The 24,608-nt window shown below is 38.1% G+C and overlaps 1 protein-coding gene across 1 annotated transcript in view; it reads right to left on the minus strand.

Annotated features, from left to right (window-relative positions):
• The window catches only part of ARHGAP18 (Rho GTPase activating protein 18), a 37,600-nt gene extending 14,758 nt beyond the window's left edge, over positions 1–22,842 (minus strand). Inside the window, exons 1-8 of the mRNA XM_009999217.1 lie at positions 22,605–22,842; positions 20,272–20,507; positions 17,483–17,555; positions 10,919–11,088; positions 8,801–8,966; positions 5,823–5,914; positions 3,233–3,310; positions 344–503 (exon numbers count right to left, since the gene is read on the minus strand). Of these exons, the coding sequence (XP_009997519.1) occupies positions 344–503; positions 3,233–3,310; positions 5,823–5,914; positions 8,801–8,966; positions 10,919–11,088; positions 17,483–17,555; positions 20,272–20,507; positions 22,605–22,842 (1,213 nt within the window). The remainder of the gene's footprint in view (positions 1–343; positions 504–3,232; positions 3,311–5,822; positions 5,915–8,800; positions 8,967–10,918; positions 11,089–17,482; positions 17,556–20,271; positions 20,508–22,604) is intronic.
• Positions 22,843–24,608: the final 1,766 nt, after the last annotated feature.

Below are 24,608 nucleotides of genomic sequence, written 5' to 3' on the forward strand. Positions count from 1 at the left end.
TCTGTAGAATGATTATATCTTTGCTGTTTTGAAGCAAATATTGTTTATAACTTGACACCAACATACACAATTTCGTAACAACTCATCTGCAGCTCCTAATGACTATCAGAAACATCTTACCAGAACGTGGAAGTAAGCTTTCATTTTATATCTATATTATTAAAGTAGATGTTCCAAGAAAATACTATTTGTACATTAGCAAAAAATATGTCCAGTCTTTTTTTGGGAGAAGTAATGTTGTTCAGTTTCACATATTATTAGTGAAAATATTTCTTCAGCAAAGAGGCACTTCTCTGCACTGGCATCAGTTCTTCACAACTGAGACAGAAAGGACACTACTCACTCTGTACATCTTGGAAAGCTTTGAGATATTCTACAGTGAGGAGCGGCTGAGGCAGTTCACGGATGAAGAGTTTTAAAAGACTTGCTGCATCATGTTGCTTCACATTTTCCCAGTTGAAAGTCCCTTCGTAAAACTTTGCTTCCAGTTCTTGGCAAAGACTCTGAAAGGCAGTAGATACAGAGGGTACCAATAAGACTTGGCTGGTGAAAGTCACGCAATACTTCCCATATTTTGAAAGCAGTATCTGAAATATCACTTGACTCCAGCTGCTGCTGATCTTTTGCTACAAAAAGACAAATTGGGGACCAGGAGCACTGAAAGCAAACACACAGTAACGGCCACAGATCGTCAAATCAGAAGAAATCTCATGGGCCTGCCTCAGGGCCACGTAGAATATACTGTAAGAACCAGCTATCATATTCATTCACATAGGGGTTATAACTTCCCCTCCACCAAAATATTAAGATGTGGTTGATACACATAGCAGTTCTGAGACTGCTACCAAAGAGTGTTGCTGTAATGCATGCATGGCCATTTTCATAAGCAAATATGGCAATTATGCATCTTGACACACAGTTTCCTATCAAAACATACACTGAGACTGGTTCTCTTTTAAAAAAGAGATAAAAGTTCTATGTGACTGGATGTCTTGCCATCCATGGGGAACTCCACACCACTGGCTGGACACATTCAGCTTTGTCTAGCATTGGATGTCAAATATGCCCTCTGTGGAAGGGGACTGCACTGCAAAACATGACATTATGTAGCAGAAGAAACAGCACTGAAAGTTTCAGTGATATCTCATAACTCCAGGGTTGGGGAAGTGTGGGATACTGTTGGCAGCAGACAGACACGAGCATATACCTGCCCTGCTCCCATGACAGTATTATTGGGCTTCTAGAGATGTACAAAAAGGAACAGGCTGCAAGGACAGAGTCCTTCTTCAGTCTTCCATTCAGCATCAGTCCCAGCCTTGCACCCCTTTCATTTATTTCCCAGTATGGCAGAGTGGGAAGTGGCCTCAATACAGGGCCAGTGGCCCTAAGGCACCTCTCACAAGTCCCTCCCTTCTTCTCACCTCTGTTCCTCTGGACAGAAAATGAGGACAGAGACACTGGCTGGTTTTCTAAAGTCTGTGAGATCAAGTGAGGGAAGGTGCTAGAAAAATACGGCCTTTAATATTTATCTGGACAAGAAGGACACGTTGCACAGAGGATATTAGATATATTTAAATATACCATTCTTACTAAATTTGTCCAAGTGCAAATAGATCTGTTTCCAAAGAAAATGTGGACATTTAGGTTGACATAAGAATTGGATGTTCTCAGCTGTCCTCCAGACAAATCTTCTGTCTCTACTGATTATGCAAGAGGTTCAAAGGTGTCAAGATCCTAACTCAGAGATCTGAAGTCAAGTGTGTATTATTTTCTGCTCAGTAACAAGAGCAAGCTTTAGACATCAAGATGACAATCCTCCCTCTGAGTCTCATCAACTCATCCATCCACATTAAGACCAAATCACTGTGGCAAATGCAGTATTAAACAACTAGATAGAATTAACTGCTTTAGCTGAGAGGCAAGAGTAGAAATGTAAACTACACACCCTAGAGTGTAAACCAATACATTGAACTATGGGGTATTGTAGATGTCCAATGCAATTTTTTAATAACTCCCCTAAAATATATAGAATAAGATAGAAAAATACATATGGAAGAAGATATTTTCTTTTTCTATAGGAGAAAAAAAAAAAGGAGAAAAAAAGTTTAAGAAAAAACATTAGTGCTTTAATATACTACATTCTTTGTTTTCTGTGAAGTTTTCTTATTTGAATAAGTAAAGGAACTTAACATCTTTGCTAACAAAACAGTTACTTAATTCACAGAAGCAGCTCCTGCAAATAAATAGGTAAAAACATAATGCAAGTCAAAAAGTGAATGATCCCCTACCTGGGGAATTAAATTAAACTGATAAAATATACAATTAATAATAATAATAAAATCACTTTAAAAATAATTCCAGTATGCAGAACTGATGAAAAGTGGAAAATAAAGGAGGAAAATCATAAAAAATAAAAATAATCTTAGTTTCTGGTAAATAAACAAAGCAAATTTCAGAATATTCCTTCCTTTCTGTTTTTTCTAATGAACCAGCTGGTGGACCAAGTTCCACATGACAAAGGTTGGCAGATGTCTTTGCACAGCTGAATCCTCTTAAATGTTCCTTTCTGTTAAGAATTTAAGGCCAGTTCAGACCATCTTTTTAACACATTGACTCTTGGCATGATTCATGCTGTGCATTTAGTTTCCTGCATGAAGGAAAATACTGGGGAAGAGACTGCATGTAATTGGCACTCATTCTGCAAAGTGTTGGTGAGTAACAAGATTCCACTTAGTGAGCTGAGTTAGTTATATTGCTGTTCATAAAAATAAATGTGAGAGGTTCTCCAGTGCATGCTGGCTGCCTTGCCCTGTAACATGGGTTAAGTCTAGTTATTAAAATAGCTTCACAGTGCCAGAGAAAAGCTTCCTCCTGAGGTAGAAATACTGTGTTTGAACTGCTCAGATTACTAAACTGGTGCAGGGAAAAAGCAAAAGGCTGGAAAGCTTGTGCCAAGAATGAATGAGATTTTGGCACAACTGAACTTGAAACGTAGCCTTGACTCTTCTTCAAACTTGAACTCCAGTCTTCTCTCTCAAACTACCCTGGATGAAACCATCAGCTTCCTGGCTAATATAACTCAGTTTTCTTTGTAAAGAGATTTTGCTTTCTGTTTTTGAAAATTTTCATAACCTGGTATTATCCTGGTATTAAAATATATTTCCACATCAAAATAAAACCAGAAAGCACAAGGAAATATCTGGGGATGCTGCAAATTGGTGCAATGTTTTACCTTTATTCTTGTTGCAACTCCTGGTATTCTAAGAAGTCCTTCTGTTTCCAGAGTTGCCTCTTCTATCTGGGCAATCAACTGTCAAAGACAAAGCAAACTGAATGAATGAAGATGCCAATTAAAAATCCCTGGTAGGTACTCTGATATACTCAAGTTTGCATGTGTGCATTTGTGCGTGCACATCTGTAACAAGCACGGTTTACAAATTAATTACAGTTGTTGTATTTGAGAAATGCTTTAATATGGCTCTTAGCTGTTCTATGAACACTATTACAGGAGAGTTGGTTTTATTCAAATAGAAAACTGCATTTTTTTAGGCCTTTGGTGACTGAAACAGTTTTTTTTCCAAAATTACTATGTCTTCAAAAATAAATCCCAATTACTACACCGGTTAAAATGTCTCTGAATCAAAACAATGAAGGTAATGTTAGAGATACAGTAATAACTTTCTCACAAATACTCTTCTTTACCACTTTAGCAGAGACAACCTAAGTATTTTTGGGCTTTAAGGAAGCTTCAATTTTTAAAATCCTGGCATTGTCTTAAAAAACTCAACAGTTTGCAAAAAGTTTGGCTTAGATAAATTAGTAGAAATTCTGTAAAAGTACTTAAAACATGTATCATAAATTATGTTTCTCTAAAATATACACAGGGAAGTATTCAGTGAAGGATGCACTTAAGAGTCTTCAAAAGAATTTGTAAACGTCAAAAGCTGATGACATCATTTTAGCACAAATGGTTCTCACAATGTTTAACTAGGGCAGTGCCTTTGTTACACACCTTCCAGTGCCAGCTCTGGACTAAGAAAAATTATGCAACACTGTTGTGTTTTCTCCAGTTACAGAAATTAATAGGGGGTTACTTAGCACTGTACACATGTAACTTTTAAATGCCATTAAAATATCAGACAGAAAAAGCCACAAAGTTAGAAAACAGGCTATGTCACCCTGCTACATTCTCCTGGGTTAAAAAAAGTGCTGACTGGCAGTATCCAGTTCTCACTGTACCCAGCTTAAACCAGACCACTGGCTGCCACTCTCATCTGTTGGACACAAAGATGCTGTGGGTTTCTTGTGTGACTTGCTACCATCACCACATCTAGCCAGAGAAGGCCTGGTGGCATTGCTGATGGCCACAATTCCTTCACACACAGTCACTTGTAAATGCTCCCTTGGCAAGCAGCAAGAGGTAGCTGCTGGCCAACACCAGTCTCCTGCCTATGGGAAAACCCCTCTTCATCTGTCAGGGCTGCTTTGCTTCATTAGCATGCCAGAGACCTGAACTACTATCAACAAAAAATTCTGGTGGAGATACATGGATCAGTGTTACCCCAAAATTTCCCAGTCAGAAAACCCCCAAGATAAATTATGTCATTATTTTTAACTGCAATTCCTCAATGAAATAAAAACTTGGTTAATTTTTATTTTAAAAATTGTTTTAATTAACCTGCCTTCCTATTAGCTTGGTTTGTTTCATTTTAGTGATAAACAAGATACATTTTAAAAGCAGAATGCACAAAAGTGTACATTCTTGCACTTTATATAAATCCCCAATTCCTAGAACGTATGTACTGTCAAGAACATGCAGAAGAAATGGGAAACTTTTTTTTCATATTCTCATTTAAAGAAAACTGCATTCCAAATGATGTCTGCACCTTGCAAAAGAAATCACATCTATAAGCTAGAAATGTTTATGTAGAATTTTCTTCCTGAATAGCTATGCTTACTGTGTTGCCAGGATAGCAGAGATCAACCACTTTTTTTTTCATTTGATGTCTTCTTTTCTAGATAGCATTTTTCCCAGAAGTGTATTTTTATGATTCTGAGGAAGCAATTTTTGGCGTGAATGACACAGTAGTTTTGAGAGGGTGAAACAGAACTGAGTTTTCTGTTTCTTCAAAAGCAACTTAACAAGCAGGTCCCCAGACCCACTGAAACAGCGATGACACAGCACTATCACATGATACAGGCCAAAGCATCTTCTCACATACTAAAGCAACAAATCTGGGAAATGGCTGCTGTCAACAGCTGAGATAGTTATCTGGCGTGATCCCCACTCCCTAACCACCTGCCATGTGGTCCAAATCACTTCTGAAAGGAGAAAAATACTTCCTAGAGAGGTAGGTTCAGCCTGTGAGCCAGGTATTGAGAATTTCTACAGAATTTCAAGTATTTGCTCTGAAAAAAAATAACGAGCAGCCCTACTGATGACAGAAGATACACCCCCTTTATGAAATGGAATTAGGGTTCTTAGGCTGATAATGAGTTTTCACAGGCTTATTAGTAACTTGTCTAAACCATGGAGACCAATTGTAACAAAAAATGAACTCTAGAGTGAGGTGTCCCCATCCACGCAGATAATCTTTAAGGTCCCTTCCAACTAAAACTATTCTATGGTTCTATTTATTCCTTTAACTCAAAAGTGTGTCTGATGCAAAGCACAGCATCACATTTACTGAATTAATAAGCTGCAAATAAAAGTTACAGTAACTTTGATTAGAGTAATATGGTGAAAAATGTGCATATAAATCATGGACAAAATGTTGTCATTTACCGGTACGTAACAAGTTGTCTTGTTTGTGCATTTTTACCTTTTGAAAAAGCAGTGGGATCTTGGTTCCTGGCACCTTCTTCTGATCCTGTTCCAGTAAAACTGACAGTGGGACACCAAACAAGCCAGAGTCTGAAGAATAAAGCAAATTAAACCGAGATATTATCCACATCTGTTCCTGTACATGTGATAATGGCATAAAATAATATTTTTGAAACACTAAATCTATTCAATATATTGAATTTTTTAATGTCTTTGTCAATTAAGTTATTATACAAAGCACTCTGGCTAAAAGGATTCATTAATCTCTTCCTTCAACCATAAACCAAGAGTCTTCTGGTTTGACTTCAAATTGCTATTCACATACTCTGCAGTACAGTGAAGCAAACTGCATAAATGAACCATCTGCATGGTTCTGGTTTGCAGAAGGGGTGTGATAATGACCCTGAAATGCAGATCTTCACCACTCAATGCAAGTTATATTTAAGATACAAATGGCATCAGTAAAATATAGGTAAATTCAGCTACTAAAATGAGACTGATGTAATTATCACTCAGAGTTACTCTGAACACTTCTCTCTATGAGGGTTTTAAAGAAGAGCTTTTCAACCCTTGTGCTTTTGCATTATACAACATCAGCAGGATAGAAAGATCACTATCTCATCAAGGATGTTAAATCTTTTTTTTTTTTTAAAGAAAAGCAAATGAACAGTTAAGTCTTGGTTAGAAAACAGCCTTTACAATAGTGCTAAGGCAACACAAATTAAAAAAAAATAATAAATGGAATCTAGTCTCAATTAATCTAGCCTTGATGCAAAACTAGCCTTAGTCTTCAAGTAAATTGGACTTGTTTCAGGCCCAGCTGAATAGAAGTGAATGAGCAGGAAAGAGAGCTATACTAGTAACAACTAACCCACTTTGCTGACACAGAGCTTCTCAGTCAGAAGTACTGATAATTGCTGTATGTGCAATTTTTCTAAAACACTCTATAACACTACATGAAGCTAAAAACTCCTGCTTGGTATCATGCCATGCCAATATTGAACACAGAACAGCTGTAATTACTAAAAATATGTCAGTCCTTGAGGGAATATGATATATGTCAAAGAAACATCCACTTCAGTGCCAAATCAGGGAGTTCTTCTATCTCTATCAGCATTAAAAGTCTACCTATAAAATATGTAGGTACTTGTATATACAGTTATTATCCATACCCCAACATTTTATCATCCTGCAGATCTTTTCAATAATAGAAGTTTCTACTGAGATGAAGTTGAAGAAGAAAACTGTAGGAGTTCAACAGCAAGGCAGGGCTGGGCAAAGCCCAGCATTCCCCAGAAGAATTATGTGTTCATCGTTTTTACATACTCAGACACAAAAAGGAAGAGCCAATAGATCCACCATTGTATGGATCAATAGGCCAAACAACACTTCAGGAGCAAAGAGTGAGGGTAAGGTAGAACAAGGCACTGAAGATACTACACTGCAAAAGGAGGTTTGTTTGGCAGAAAGCGTGACATGTCATGGCCTATTTCCTACACATTTCCAATGAGTCTAGCCCACCTTTTTTAACTTTTGAAAAACTTTAAAATTAATTCAATGTTTTTCACAACTGCTTGTCATTCGGATGAGTTAGGTTCAATTAGAAATGAATATGATAAGAAGTATAAATTAAAATTAAGACCCAAAATACAAGAGAAGAAAGTGTTCTCTCTGTTTATTTTAGTGAAAGCACAAGCCCTTCTGAAAGAATAAAATGCATTTAAGGGATAAATGTCTCACAGACGAGACCTGTGTATACCTTTTGCATGAAAAAAGTTATTTTTTACTATTGTAAAGCAAAGAGCATATTCTGAAGAATCTACTGTACCTTGCTGTATATCTCTCAACCTTCTCTGTTGCTTTCAATTATTTAAGATGAGCTATTGCACTATCACATGCACTGAACCTTGACAACAGGCTTTTGGACAAAGGAGGCTTGTGATTAACTGGTAACATTTCAAACTCTTGATAAGCGTTTAGCAGAAGCCAAAAATACAGAAAACAAAGCATTGAAGATACCTAGCATATTGAAACTGGTTTCCATGTGTCCTATGTTCCAAAGGAAAGCACTCTGATTATACACATGCTCCAACAGCTTGCAGAGCAAAATTATGTGTTGTAGTTGTCTCAACTTCTGCTGCAACAGCCCAAATCTCAGAATCATAGAATGGTTAAGGTTGGAAGGGGCTTTAAAGATCATAAGGTTCCAACCTCCCTGCTATGAGTAGGAACACCTCACATTAGACCAGGTTGCACAAAGCATCATCCAATCTGGCCTTCAACACCTCCAGGGAAGGGGCAATCCCTGGGCAATCTATTCCAGTGCCTTCCACTTGATATGATGCCATTCAGCATAAAAGCTGCAACATGGCCAGAGTAAATACTAGATGGGCCAGGCCTGTGTGACACAGGAAAGTTTGTACCAAACAGAAGAGGAAAGCAGGCAACAAAGGCTCTCAGCATCTCCAGCCAAAGGGCAACAAAAGCAAAAAAAGTCAGGTAGAATCACAGAATCATTTAAGCTGCAAAAGACCTTTAAGAGCATTGAGTTCAGCTGTAAAAGTAGCCCAGTACCTGCCCCCAGGAAAGCAGGAAAAGAATACCCAAAAAGAGCACATACACGTGCCCTCCCAGGAAACATAACAGCACATATGAACTTCTGTGAAGCAATACTTCCCACACAGCATGCTACTAAGATAGTTTCCCTTCTTCACTCCTTGGTTTAGCTGCTCAGTGGTTGACCCGAGTTTTAACTTTAGATGGCAAGCAGAGTCTCGTAGCTGGAGTGACTATGTGCATGAGCTTGCTTGAAGTGTGCCTTCAGTTAAGGTGTTTAATTAAATGCTGCTTAGGATCTATGTTACTATTTATATATTAATAACCATTTTCTGCTGGAAAATCATAAAGAACTGGATGCATTTGTTTTATTGGATTAAAACAGACACATTTGGTTCAGAATATGAAACATCAACTCACCTTTGGTTTTTATTTTTACAGCTTTTTGCTGCTTGAACTCAATCCCAAGTACGTCATAGAGAGCAGTTAATTCAATCAGTGCTAAAGAATAGACATTCTTCATATCCTGATGGGCCAGGTCACCGATCTTTGTGGTACCTGTTTTGTCCTTCGGCAGCCTGAAGTTCTAAAAGCAGAGATTTGCAGCAGAGTGAACAATCCAAGTCATAACAAATTACTTAGCTAGAAGGCTGTGCTTCCATCAGGGCACAGCCTTTCCTCATGAAGTCTGCTGGTACTGACTAAATAATGGAAGAATCCTCCAGATAGGTTGAAATGAAGATGACCTCAAAATTATAGGAATATTTAGGTTCTTAGTGACTTCTGCAGGTCATCTAATTCAACTGTCTGCTCAAAGCAAGGCTATATTTAAAGTCTGATCAGGTTGCTTATTGCTTTGTCCAACTGAACTTTGAAAATTCCCAATAACCTCTGTGGGCACCTATTTCAGTGCTTAATGCCTACAGAGGTGGGAATGGCTGTCTATGAACAATCCTATGTGTGTACAATTGGGATAGAAATCCCTCCGCACTTATGCACAAGAAATAAAATATTTGGCTTCCATAATAAAAATAACAACAAATTTCTACATTTCTACTGCACTAAATGATCAGGAACTGCAGTTACAGATGAATATAAGGAACTGCACTGAGAGGGTGAGATACGAGTAGCTTCCCAGATCACAGAGCTGTTTAACTCTACCCCTCACCAGCAAGCTTCTAAGACTCAAAGGAGGAAGGTTGATAACGCTTTCCTCCATTTGAAACATATTTTATACTCCAGAATTATTTTCATACCCTGAACAAACCCAGTGATGGTAGATGAATTGGTGATTATGGTACATGACTACAAGGGTGCATACCAAAACGTAAACGTGATTTACAAATTGTAGATACATGGTCAGTTTCCAGCCTTGAGGTTTCATTGACTTGCACAAACATGTAAAGCTGCCAATGGTGAAGGTGTAACAAATACAAATTGTAGATTTAAATAGATAATTCCCTTTCTTTTCCTATAATTTTGCCACTTCTTTAATGATTGGAGGAGAAATCCCATAGTCATGTCTTTGAGCAATCATTCGTAAGCCTAGCTGGAAGTACAGATAACGTAGGTATTAGGAATATATACATGCATATATACAGAACTGTGTTAAGAGTATAGCTTTCATTTCCTTGTTATAGGCTGCATTAGAGAAAGATGACTCAAATACCTTAGAATCTACTCCTAAATATCCATTAGTGTCTGGTTTATAATATTTAAACTACGATACATGGAGTAATTACTGCTTGAAGAACTGCTTATGTCCTTATCTAAATTAAGTGTTTGAAGAATTGTGGATCATTATTACTTCAGACACTATGTTTACTAAGTAATGTTTGCATACACTGTTAGAAAAAAAGAGACATTTTTCACACCAGTCATTAGTTTTCAGGCCATACGTAACAGCATGTTCATGAACTGTTAGGTAGAGAGAGATCCTCAAAGAGATTCCTGAGGATCAACAACAAAACATCATGGAGTATCTTCTGTATTTATTTGGATTCATTCAGAATGACACTTTTTTAAAGAGCTAGAGAGTAAAACTGAGCACAAACTAATCCTTCATTTCCTGCTATTTGACTTTAGACTTCTATAGACCATTCTGTTCTTCATTCTCATTGCCCACCTACTTGCACAGGATAACTGCATAACATTTCTACAGGCTCTGATTTTAAATCACAAGATGCATCTCACCTCAAATAACAGGAAAAGGAGCTGTAAACAAATGAAGTAAGGACACAGTTTCTGTACAACTACCACTAAGCCACTATTCCACCTTAACACCACCAGTTTCATTATTGCTTACACAGAGTGCATTTTGCCAGACAGGCAATGATATAAATAGGTATAAAAGAAGTTACTTCCACTTTATTGAGAATACTGTTCCTCATAATAAGTTATCTTGAGAAGGTCTATCTCCACAAAGCTGGATCCAACAACATTCTTTTAAATTTAATTCACCCACTATCAGATAAATATAATCCAAATAGTACCACCAGTAAAAACAAAGAATGACAGTAATAAATAAGAAAAACCTACCGGGAGAAGAGTGTCACTCCCTCCACCTCTGCACATTTTGCCTACTGAGCTGTCTTTGAGATTAGCCGCCTGTTCTGAAAATGATATCTCCAAATTGATGTCAGTGTCTGAAAATGGCATGTCTTTAAGAGGGCTCTTCTGTTCATCCGTTCGAAGACTGAACTTTGGACCTGAAAACAGAGTGAAAAACTAATAACCAACAGCAGCATATCTGAGAATCACTCAGTGCATCAGAGTAAATTTAAAACCAAGTACAAGTTAATGCTGTGCAAAGGATCAACTTCTTGGTTCTAAATTCACTAATTTCTGCATTTTTTAATGTTATTTTAAAATTTGGCTTCTTGGAAGGGTTCACGTTTTCTAGTTTTTCTTGGATAATTCTGCCTAGGTGTTACATTTTCTCCTATTTATCTATTAGGAAAAGATGAAGCAATGTACCCCAAACAACAGACTCCCACAATCTTTCAGAGCCAAACAGCTTTGGCATCAGAAGTCTCTTGCCATCAAACACTTTCAAGCCTCAAAGAGTGTAGCATCCTACAACCAAATCAGCAACTCTTTCTGCTGTTAAAATTTCAAAAGCAAAATACAATGTTTTCTCAATGATCATTAACATCTGGGCAACAATGAGCATTAACATCTGGGAATAACAGGAAATACTCAAGATTATGTTTTTGTCCCAACATTCCTGTCTTTGCCTCTAAAGATTCTAGGTTTCTAAAAACTGTTTGCCACAGAACAAGGAAGGATAAAGTACAAAATAATGGCCTTACTTCTCTTTCTTTGTTCCTCAAAGGAATCAAACAGAAGAAAAATTTAGAACTGTTTCGGTTTAAAAAAAAAAAAAAAAAAGGAAAATAGAGAGAAGCAGTTCTGCTTTTAGAATAAGAGGTTGTTTAACTTCATAGTAAATGAACCATTGCTTTTTCAGCCTGAAGTTAATAGACACTGTGAAAGAAGTAAGAGGAAAATTGTAATGTAAGTAACAAAGCATCAAAGACAATCTAGCCAGGGAAAGATTTTGATGGCTTCACCACCTCTTTCATTATGTGGTATTTCTTAAAGAATACATCCAGGACTCGGTTCCTCGTACAAGAAATTACAAACACCTAGCAAGTATCTGTGATGAAATTCAGACTTTCTTAGAACCAGTGGAAAAATGAACAAATCAATCTTGTTCATTTCAGTGAGACTGTGATTCTGCCACTAGGTCCTACTCATAGGAGACTACAGTCTGTTGAAAGCCAACAGGCACAAATGCAGGACAAAGTGGGATGGAAATGGACACAAGCTGAGGAAAACCATAAGCAGTGCATTTGCTTTGGTATAAGAATATTGTGTCACATAGTAGGGTCGATTTCTTTTTATTGCTGTGGGAATTTTTTGTATGGCCTGGAATAAATATGCTACACTAAGCCAGAAAAAAAATTCCCAGAAAGCAGCTACAGCAACATTTGACCTTGAAACTAGGGAAAAGCTGCAGACAGAATGATTAAAAGAGAATGTATCAGGGAAGTGCTGCTCTACACAGATACTTTCAGTGGTTTGAGAAAGCACTGAGCTGCAAGCCTGCAACCCAAACAACACATGAAGTATCAAGTTAATACAAAAAATTACACAAACTAAAATTGCTTTCTGAATCATATCAGCATCTAATTGAAAGACTATACACAAAACAAGACCAATCTCTGCTATTCTTATTAAGTCCTGAAAATAACCTCAATCTGCTGGGGCCAAACTGACAGATCTACAAGTGGCTTCAGCCACCAGTCACTGGTCTGGTCAGGCACAGTGCTGTACAAAAAAACACTCCCACTTTGATGTAACTGATCCAGAGCTGAGACACTTCCAGCAAGAGAAGGTGGATTTGAGTTAACACTGTAACTCTACTTAAAATCAAGCAACGCTGTGAAAAGTAAAATAAACAATTTCCAATTTTTGCCTCTTCTGTGTGTTACTCACCACTTGCTCTTTCCAGCATAGATTCTGCTCACTTTCCATAAGACCTTGAAAGACACCTGGGCCATACGCTAAAGATTAAGCTGCTCCTGAAACTAGAGCTGCTCCTTTTGGTAAAGAGATATATGAGACTCAGTAACCAACCATATCCAAGGTCAAATTCATCCCTGGCTTTGATCTTTGGCCTCCTTGTGTGTCTATCTGTATACATCTTGTAAACTGCTTAATGTATCTGAACTAAAGGGAAACAGTTCCCCATCCCCCAAGACTTTTGTCATGCTAATGTGGCCTATAGTGACCTACATACTTCCTACCAGCCTGGGAGGAATCTGATGTTAACAAACAATAAAGCAGTAGCTCCTGTTTCAGTCTTTTGGTCATAGGAAGGCACTGTGTAAAACAGATGTCTAGGTAATGCTGTGCACATTCTAATGGTCTGGAAATGCTGCTGTTGTGGGCAGTTTCTTATTGATCATATAGCCTGGCTCCTGCTGTTGTGCCTTCATTAACCAGAAAGCAGCTGTAAAAGGAAGCAGCTTTGGTGTTCTGCCAAACTGCTAAATGCAGGCAACATTTCATGAGAGAAAGGCAAGTGCGATACAGAAAAATGTTGTCTATAAGAATGTGGAAACCATATTTTGCATTAGTTTTCTACCCCTTCCGTGGCTCACAGTGCTATTTAAGGATCACATAGAATGCTGGGAATTCTTCAGGAGTGAGGCAACGGTCACGTTTTGGGTTTCTTTCTACTAGGACATGAAGATACTGGAAGTGTCAACCTTGGTATTTCCTAGTTTTGCTAGAGACTCTAGAGAATACCCCAATGGATCTATGCTAATAGACCTTAATTTATAATTGGAAAGGTAGAAAGGCTGATTTAGGATTTTTTTGACTGACAAAGCATTTATCCAAAATGCTAATTCATAGATAACTTTAAATAAAAAATAATAAACTTTGTGATCTTTTCAGTAACACTTTATGACTCCAGTTGTAGAGTCCTCATTTATCATTGTCACAGTTTGACTCAGGTCCGACAACAATGCTCTCGATCCTCCCTCCCCCCAACCCAGGTAGGGAAGGAGAGAGAGAAAAAGAGAGAGACTTGGCTGGATTGAAAACTAAACTACACAGCTTTAATTAAAACACTAATGAATCATACAAGAAAATATATACAATTATATACAGATATATATTCAGGTATGGGCAAAAGCCTCTCGCCTCCCCCCACCCCAGCAACTCCCACAGCACTTCCCTGAACTGGGAAGAGTCCCAAGGAATCCCGGAGCTGCTGCTGGAGAAAGCAGAGAGTTATGGGGGTCACGAGAGATCAAGGCTGAGGATCGACGGTGATGGATGAACAGAGTCCTCCCTGGACACCGGCCATGGACGGAAGAGAAGGGAGAAGAAGAAAGAAGGAAGGAAGTTGTCTTCTGTGATCTCTGACCTTCCTTTGAGCTTACGTAGATATATGGAATGGAATATCTTTGGCCAATTTTGCTGTCTGTCTAACTCAGCCTCCTACGGGGGGGTCACAGATCTCCCCGTAGTGTCTGAGCTGGCTGAGTGCAGGTGCGGCCTTGAAGCCTCAGTAGTTAGAAAAACATTCCACTGTCTTATCAGCCTAGCAGAACACACTGTTGCTAGCTACAAAAAAGCTTACTGAAGGAAAAAAAATCAGTAAAAAGAAAAATTGGCTTCATCCTGGCTCAAACCAGGACAATCATGTCAAATGAAAAGCAGAAACAAAACCTTTCATTAAGAAGTACAACCACATTTTAGTCTCTTTGCCTATCAAGAAGCCAACATTATAGCTCTTTTCCCTCACATTACACACGATACACAATTTGTTCATCCATTTGCTAGATCATTATGCTTTGAGGCTGCTCCTACACAAAGGTTTCATCTAACATTCTATCCTTGTAGCTAACCCTGTATGTTGAGAAGGACAACTGCAGTCCCACAGTAAACTGACTTTTACTTCTCCTCTAGTTAAGCTAACAAGTCTTAGCTTTTCATCTGCTTTATTCTTTCTTTTTTATTTCTTGAGATGTCTCAACCAACACAGTTATTTACTTCTCTTCACAGGCATCCAAAGGGAATTCCTTTTTTTCTTTCAGAGCTGTTGAATTTATTGCTACCTTTGAAGGTCTTTTGTGAGTGTTATGGATTGCTAAAATGATAACATCTTCTGACACCTTAATACATTATTCTGAATTTTCTTTTCATTTCCTGTAGACACATTCTGAAACAAAGAGGCACTTAAAGCCAGTAAGAAAGGGTCCTTCCAAAACAACTCAAATACGCATCTACCCACAAAAAATCTTAGGAACTTAAACTGTTCTGTTTGAGCAGGATCAGGAAGAAAATAAAAACATAATTGTTCCCTATTATTATCTGAGTTTGTTGACATTGTTTAGGCAAGAAAGAAGGTGTGTTGGACTGGCAAGAAACATGGAATACACACAGGTTCACACAGCCATATATGTACTAAGGGCAAGCCATTATCATCTTCAGTCTGGCAGAAGCACTTGGGAATGCAGAATTCAAATGTCAAACAGAAGAGAACACAGTCATCACCTTTAGAGTGAATTACTCTGGCCCTACTCCAACAGTTTTAAGACATCTCAATTTAAGCTTTGGATTTTTTAAATAAAGTCTGAGATGATATTTTTCAGGTAAAACTTGTACTACTTCTATGTCAAAGGGAGTTTCCATTTTAAAATAATGTCTTCAGACATTGCATGAATATTTACTATCTCTGAAATATCAGGCATTGTTTACTTTTTGCCTTAAATTCAGTCACTGTTGTATAACACTTATTTGCTCATCATTCTGGAACAAAGATCACAGCACTGAAATAGGTCTGGTGCTTTTAACACCACCAAACTTGCATGGTTTGACTGCAATTTAACCGATTTTTTCATCCTAACACAACTCTGGAAGCAGAACCCTCTTTAGCATGTTGACAAGAGCAGAAGTGTATCGGGATGTAAGGAGGCTGCATTTGCCATTCACATCACAATCTGTGCTGAGGAGAGCAAGCATATGGGATCTGCCTTTCAGAACTTCCCACTTCTGAAGGGTTCATCAGGGCCACTGGAAAAAAAGAACCAGATGTGATAAAAACTCAGTAATAACTGCTTGGTAATTTTCCAGCTCTGAATCCTACAGTGCAGTTTATTGACACAAGCACCAGCCATCTCTTCCTTCCCATGTGCTGAACCAGCATTCTGGCAGTCCTCCCAATTTTTTACTGTTCTTATTGGAGTGAGGTTTGCTGAGACTGATGGAGGGAGGGAAGGATTAACAGCACTTCTGGAAATGCACAGATTTTGTGATATTCAGGGCTGGTTTCTATAAATCTCTCTGACTTCCATTCATATCCTTTATTGTCTGTTGCTGTTTTCTAAGTTCAGTTCTAAAGTAACAGCCTTTCCAGAATACTGCTGGTCAGTATACTTAGAACTGGAACAGAAGTTTATTTAGCAGCTTAATTACAGGTTAGTAATTTGCAGCAGGGAACCTGATCTGCTTACCTAGATAAGTGGCTATAGGGTTCACTGTGACAACTGTGTACTATCCAGTCCCCCTGAAGAGGAAAACCCCACATACAAACAATGCAGAATAGTTACACAGTATCTTAAAGCTTAAATGGCTGCCAGTTAATAATATCCTGACCTCTACAATGAAGGGTGTGGTGACATAACAGGCATGGTGCAATCCCACCAAAGAAACCAAAGATCACAGAATCACAGAATGGTAGGGGGTTGGATGGGACCTCTGGAGATCACCCAGTCCAACTGCCTTGCTAGAGCAGGATTCTCTAGAGCAGATTACTCAGAAAAACATTCAGGCAGGGCAGCCACCCTTTTATTATTGGACCTGAAGAACAGCAGAAAGCTTTGTCCAAGTCTTCCACCAAAATTCATTACTCTCAAAACAGAAACTATAGAGATAGTTAAGGAGCTCTGTGATGCTCTGTCCTACCTGTCAGTGAGAGGGAACAGCCTTCCATGGGTGTTGCACCCCTCTTGTGTAATCAATTACACACTGTTTGACACAACCCAGTCCTACACACACAAAATGCTGTTTCCTTTCAATTTGCCTTTAAAAGGTAAACAACTTTTTTCTTCCATTCCTGTTTTTCTTTCATCTTGGGCTGCAGATATACAGCCAGTTCTCACTTTCTTTGGATGTCTACAGTCCATTTGTCTTTCTTCTCCTGTATGCACTGATAAGCTTGTGTATAGTGCTTAATTTCCTGTAATGTACAGTAGAGAGAAACCAGAAGGGATAAATTAAGGATCAGGAAAAATCTAAGCATAAGCTATGAGAAGAGACTTCTCCCAGACGATTTGATTATCACTGGTACTGTGAAACAATCACTGGTACTAAACAAGGTTCCCCACATGGCACAAAGGACTCTACAGACACACTTAATATTGTACAGCACTACAACCACACAGGCCAGAACAGGTTTCTCATAACAATTTCATTTTCTTTTTCTGAAAAGCTGCTGGAAATATGGACCTCTGTAGTAGTTGTGTAGCTGAAAGCCTACAAACCAACAGGAAAAAAAAAAAAAAAAAAGTTGTTTGACATTACTTTTTGTTTCATCTTGTGTTTCATTTTTGTTTTCACTTGTTCTCACAGTTGAGGATTCACTTCCATCACAGATCTAAGAAAAGAACAATAGATAGGCATGCCTATAAAACCCAAACACGTTTGTAGATACTCCTATGATGCTGTGCAGGATGAAACCACATACTCCTGCAATTCAAGAGCATGTTGAAGCACACCTATGTGTTTCAGTAGAAAACCCTTTGCCAAAGTCTAAGAGGATCTGAAATCTAGGTAATTTAAAAAATAGTAATTAAGTCCATTCCCCGTCTTCCTAAAAGGATAAATGGGTAGAAGAATTAATTTTACAGAGTTGCAAAGAATAAGAAAATGTATTCTTTGACCTGAGGCCTTAGTTTGTACTGGAAAGGATAAGGAAAAGGAATCTGGTGGAGACATTTTGACTTGCTCAGTCCAGATTCCTTCACTTTTCAAAATCTTACAAGGTTGCCTCTCCTACAGAACAATTCCATCCCTTTTGCAGGACTGCCTGTCATTAACATCTGTGCTTACAGCTTATATTCCCAACAGCAAAATCAGGACACTTCGAACAGGCAATGAAACAGGAAAGGATTTGAACCATCTCCTTTCTACACTGCTGCACTCACCAGCCTCAAAATCTGTCACATTCCATGAGCTGGATGACACCTCCTATAGAAAAAGTGTTTCAGAACATGTAGAAAAGATATTTTTTACATATATGTGTGTGGGGAGGTATACATATACCCATTTATGTTTTTACCCACATATTATGTTTATTATCTTTTTGGCAACTGAGATCAACAATGCATGCTTAGCATTTTGTATTTTTAACTGCATTTTACTCAAGGACTTTATAATTTCATATTTACTGAGGAAAACCCCATTTTTAAAGAGATTTCTCTTACCAACACAAATCTGTTTATTTAGTCATAGCATGACTTCCCAGAAAATTATTGCTGTTTCACAGAGCAGTAGGAGCAGACTGTGCAGCTGTCAAGGTACCAAAAGTATAGATTCTCTTTGGGAATATGGCAGGAAATTTAGCAGAAACATCAACACAATTGTTGCGTTGATGCAAATTGTCAACACTATTGTTTCACCTTTCCTCCTGCTTTCCTCCAGGTGAAGGGAGGTTACCGGATTTTTAGAGACTATTATTAAAACGGGATGACTTCATACAGCTGCAGACGACTTCAGTCCTCTTTTTGTTACAAAAAAAAAGCTTTCTAATGAGGGCTGAGTAACAAAGCACCAAGGCAAGTTACCTACAGAGTCTGTAGAAGTTACTTCACTACAGGCTTCCTCTGACAGATTAGATGAATAACCACACACAATGGTTTCTGAATAATTATCTTCCTTTGGAGAAAGGAATGCAGTATAGGTTTGAGGGCCTATACTTGCATTCTTTTTTTTCAGACAAGGAGACAGATTTAGAGAATATTCCCTCTTTTCCCCATTTATTTCTATATTTAATAAATATTCTTCTGTTTTATACATCTTAAGTAGCTACAATTATTTGTATTTGCATTACTTCTCACTGATGTCATCAATATCAAAACATGTAGTTTAAGACACATAGAATACTGAACACTGTGGCATATGATTTTCAAACATTACAAGGTGTACCTTAAATACAGAAACATTAATATTTCTTGTGCTTTAATGAAATAACATACCTGAATGGGAAATTATACTGCTTTAAGCTATTTGATATTTTACTCAAGTTGCTCTGCTATTAGATCTTGTAATATTTAGGTGTAGTCAACTGCAAATCAGACGCCACAAAACTTTTATGGACTTAAATCCCTTTTGCAACGACATGCAAAGCAGAACAGTGAAAAGCAATTTGTGCCTCCAGAACATACCTTTGAACTTACAAACTCCTCCCACTACATTTCACCTCTACTGAAGTTGAAAGGAGTTGCTGAGGGAGAGGAAGTAGAGGGGGAAGAGGAAGTTAAATCCCCTCAAAATTTGCCATGCTTTTCACCACCACTACCATTGCACTGAACAGCAGCAGCAAAAACAAGGGATGGGGCAGGTAAGGTAGCCATTAACTTTCATCAGGTCAGAATCTTCTTACAGCTAAAGACCTTGTTGCTTTTGGGGGACAAGACACACACACTTCTCCAAAGAGAAATTCTAATATAGTCTGCATTTCCCTCCTTCTCCTTTTCTTTGTATAGGAGAGGAACTCTCCCATGAGAGGAAAACAGGGCCCTTCAGGATCTGACAGAGCAACTTCCCACACACAGTTTAAGGACACACATAGGCCCTAGCAGGTAGTACAGGATCTAAGTCCCCAGCTGACAGGCATAAAGACCTAGACAAAATGGAAGGGGTTAGGTTGATGTCCTTTTCTTTTCCTTACTTTCCACTAAGTAAGAGGTACTGTTCCCTACCTGGCAGGCTGCTAAGCATGGCTGCAGGGCACTACCATACAAAGATAAAAGTGGGCTTTTTGTAGCTTTTTGGGTAATTGTTGTCTTGAGTTTTGCATGCGTTAAAATTAATTCAGATTAGTATATTGACCATGGAGTGGTTGTTTTATTCATCACCTCTATGTAATACAAGGCCAATATACATACTTCCTTCTACATACTAAAACTGCTTAAGCAAGTTCGAACAAATTCTATTACCATACATCCAGTAAGAAATTGCCATGGAAGTCAGTGAAAACTGAAACACAAATCTTCTGGAAATACCCCTTTTGTGTTCGTGTGTCCCTCTTATCTCTCCCCACCCCTGCATTTTCCTCTATTCTTTCTACCAGAATGAAACAAGGAACTTACTTTTCCCTTTGAGTCATTTTGTAGCCTGAAGATATCTCTGACATCAGGAATCTGATGCTGTTTGTTTTTTTTTCTCATGGTTTGCGTGACAGTTTCTACTCGCTTTTCTACTGCGGCCTTCTGGGTTCGGGTCAGCGTGGACAGAAACACCACACTTTCCAGGGAGTCACCAGAGCTTTCACCAAACAGATTTGACAGACCTGCCTCCTTCAGCCATTCTTCTTCCAGTTCCCCTTCTGAGCAAGGCAAAGAGAAAAAGGCACAACCGTTGGCTTTCAAGTACTCTTAAGCACACTGGATGTTAATAACATGGTCTAGTTAATGCAGTTCATGGGGAAAGTACTAAAAGGATACATGATTAACAACAGTTACTTATACTATCATGACTTGGAATAAAGCTGTTGTTTCTAAAGTTCTTCAAAAGGGTTAATTGTATGATAGCAACACTTTAAAAATAGTTAATCCAATACAAATTGCTATGGGGCAATCTTTAGAATGATCTACAGCACTTCTATTAAATCATATACCATCTTATAAATGTATCTATATATAAATGTGTATGGTGAAGTCTGAAAGCCTCTGATCATTGCTGCTTCATTGATTTTTAGTTCAATCCTCAATCTTTTGAGCTTCTTTACTGACATGATTCTGCCCACTTTTCTTGATACATTAATACTGCAACTCTCCAGCAGCTCAATTTAATGAAGGACAAACCAAGCTACAGGAGTCACCTTAATGGTATTTCTTAATCAGTTCTCATGACATGGTCTCCAGCCTGCTGACAGCCTACAAAACAACTGTTGCTTTAGTCTTATATCTGATAAGGTATCCTTTATTGACAGATCACTGCACATGACAGAGTAGAAACCTATTAAAAACTGTCACCAATGGCAAAACTTCTGCTTCTGAAATTGGCATCTCTTTTTTTAAAAACACTAAGCTTTTTTTAAAACACTAAGTTCTGTCTGTAGCATCCGAGCTTGTGCTGATTGTCAACAACCCCCTCAAATGCTCAAGCAAAATTCTCAGATGCCTAAAACTACCCCAAAGCTGTCATGTCAACTTTTGACTGTAGTTTCTCACGGTGCCCAGTGCACAACCAAGTGGGCACTTGAATATTAACAGCATTCAGAAAACAGAAAATTTTAAGCACAAATTTTGCTATGGCCACACAGCCAAATCCTAAACATCTGACAAAACTCTCTGATTTTGTTATTAAGGCTGGAAAGGAGGGCTACATCTATTCTGCAGAGCAGATGTGAGCAAGGTATATCTCTTTAGAGGTCCCTTCCAACCCAAGACATTCTATGTTTCTATGATTTTGTGTCTCCCCTGCCTTGCCTTTCCATGGCCACATCTCAAGCAAGCCCCCACCCAGGCAGGTTCATCTGCCAGGTGCAGTGTCCCACATGTCCAGGAGTACTTGTACTCTGCTGCTATGAAGAAGCCTCACAGCTCCACAGATGCCCTGCTTCCCAAGCATGCAGGCTCAGAGCCTTGCTGCTTTCTCCAGAGGTCACATTGCTATCCTCTGCAGAGCACTTGCAGTGATGTTTCAAAATGCCTAGGGAGGCAGAAGTGCATATACCTTTGAAAGCTATGGGAACACATTCTTCTCACTCATGTAGAGGCCATACCAAAATGCAAAATTCTCCTTTTAATTTACTGAGACTGTGAGTCCCTTGTTAGAATGGGAGAGGCAGATACTGCACTGTTAATAAGTAACTTTTGAGAGAAGCGTGGAATAAAGGACATTACTCCTTTTTTGTCTGACAGGACGAGAAAAATAAAGAAACTGACCAACTCCTTCTAAGATTATGCCGTCAGGAATGGCCCATAATTGATGCTTTTGAGAAACAAAAATAATACAACTGAACAGTCACAATAGTTACAAGCATAGAAAGTTACTCACTAAACTTAAACCAGTTAATCATTGGCTTGTCTTCTAAAGCGTGAGGTTTCTATCCACAATAGCTACAACGACAAACAACATACACCAAGAGTGAAAAGGTAAGTTAGTTTAACAGTAAACTGCAAATAAAGCTTCAATTGCTGAGATTTGCAAGCACAGGCAGCTTTCTGATGTTCTGCAAATAACATTTAAAGGCAAAGTAGCCTTTTACTTGTCTCCAATTTCTTTCAGGGCACTGCCTGTTTCTAGTGATATGCATCAGAATTTTCAAAGTGCATGCTCAGCTGAGTGACCTTCTTTTTGATTTAAGTGTATTTGTTGGGTGCATTCTCTTGAAATAAGAAAATAAATAATAAAATAAAGAAAGAAAAATCCTTAAATCAGCAAACTGACGATTATTCACAAGAAGAGATTTCATTACCATCTGGCTCTTTCAGTACAAGTGCAACTCGTTCCTCATTATTATTTCCTCTGGTTTCATGGATGTTTTCAAGTTCTTTCCAGTAGTCATCCATAGACAGTTCATCCAAGGAGTCCTGGGATCCTGAACGATCAAACGATGCTCCATCAGGGGTCTTCTTGGAATGGTCATGGTTCATTGTATACTGGCCAGTCCGACGGCTAGAAACATAAAACAAAAAGCAATTTTTGGTTAGCATTTGAAGGCAGAGGATATATTAATATCTGTGAAGGTAGTTCAGAGGTGAATTGTGTCCAAGTGTCAAAGCAAACTACTGTAATTGCTTCCAATATTTGGAATAGATTTTTAATTTAACATTTCTACTGGAAGTATCTCCCAATCCAGAATGGCACAGGAAACTGTTTTAAAGAAGAAATAATGAACCCAAGTTCTAGTAAACCAAGTTACACTAAACCCCTAACTGAACTCAAAACAGTCAATTCCACAAGCTTCCTGGTAGCATCACCATCCATATAGAATTTTTCAAAAGATCCTTTCTGCCCAAGTAAAATTTTATAGCTTGACAATATCCCTAACTATTTTCCTTTGCTATTTTGCTTTTCTTTTTTATTAATGTTTTGTCTGATATCTATGACTTAATTACGTATGGGAAAAGACAAAGCAGAACTACTTAAGTTACAGTTTTTAAAGGAAATTAGAGAGTCCAAACCTTTAATAAAGGCCACTATTTGTTTCTATCTTGCTTCCTCTTTGACTGAAAGCTTACCATTTTTATAGTTTCATGTAACTAGTTTTTGGTTCACTCTGCCAAACATAAGTTGCTAAGGCTTCCAAAAGGTATATTCCATCTTAAGTATATCTGTAACTAGAAAAAAAAGAAACTAACAAGCTGAAACCTCTAGGTCTTATCTTGACCTCATTAAGTCATTGGCTAAAATTACTACTGACCTAGCAAAGAATTTCTCTTAAAAACTGCAAAGGTTATAATGATGTCATTGAAGTTACACGTCATCCTAACAGTCAAATACACCAAATAAAAAGCCACAAACTGATTCAGAGTATCAGCGTATATACCTGAGTAGCAACCTGATCTAACTTCAGAGTTTGCCCTGCTTTGAGTGGGAAGGAGATTGGACAAGATGAGCTCCAGTGGTCCTTTCTAAGGACTTTCTAAATTTTCCTCAACTCTTTTGACAGTACATAAAAACTTTTGCTGTGTTAAAAAATAATTAGTTATTAACATTTCAGGAACAGCTTCAGGTATCTTTTACATCTGAATTTGTCTCCATATTCTAAAAAAGAAGGCACGGTTTGGAGTGAAGTAATAAATATAACTTATTCCGAGATAAGAATATATCAAAGATCAGGCACTGTGGATTTATCACAATGTAAACACAGTAAATTAAGTCCTGCCTTCCCATTTGGCCGACTTTGTAAGTTTATGTAGAACTAAACAAAAGCACCCCGTCCTTATGTTGTATCTTGGAACAAATGACGCTTGTTAACTGTCCCTAAGTAAAGAAGTCATACCTTTCTCTCTGAAGATAAGCCCCTTGTGTGTCCAAGTCACAAATCCTTTCAAACCATATGTGCTTGATTCTCTGATAAATACCAACTGTATGAACTTTGGCTTTAAAGGTGAAGAGCCTTATGGAAGGACTATGAGTTTCAACCTACCCTGACTCTCTGCTCCAGGTACAAGTTAATAAATGACAATGAATTACCAAGCTAAGATGCACCCCAACATCATTCTTTAACCTGCCCTTATTTGAAAGCCCAGGAAAAAAATACAGAAAGGATTATTTAGCTTCTGCATCAATGGCAATAACAACCTCTTGCTAGTAGTCAATGTTACCAAATAAATACAATTTCCCCACTACCTCAATTCTTAAGCTTCTGACAGGTGTGTCCCATGTGTGACATGTGCTGCTTGTGACAACACTAATCACTGCAGAAAGACCTTTATGGAGCCACATCAGAAATGCCCCCAGCAGCCAATGGAGG

The sequence above is a fragment of the Chaetura pelagica genome, unplaced genomic scaffold (genome assembly GCF_000747805.2).
Source record: "Chaetura pelagica isolate M959 unplaced genomic scaffold, ChaPel_1.0 scaffold90, whole genome shotgun sequence".
Classification (NCBI taxonomy): Eukaryota; Metazoa; Chordata; class Aves; order Apodiformes; family Apodidae; genus Chaetura; species Chaetura pelagica.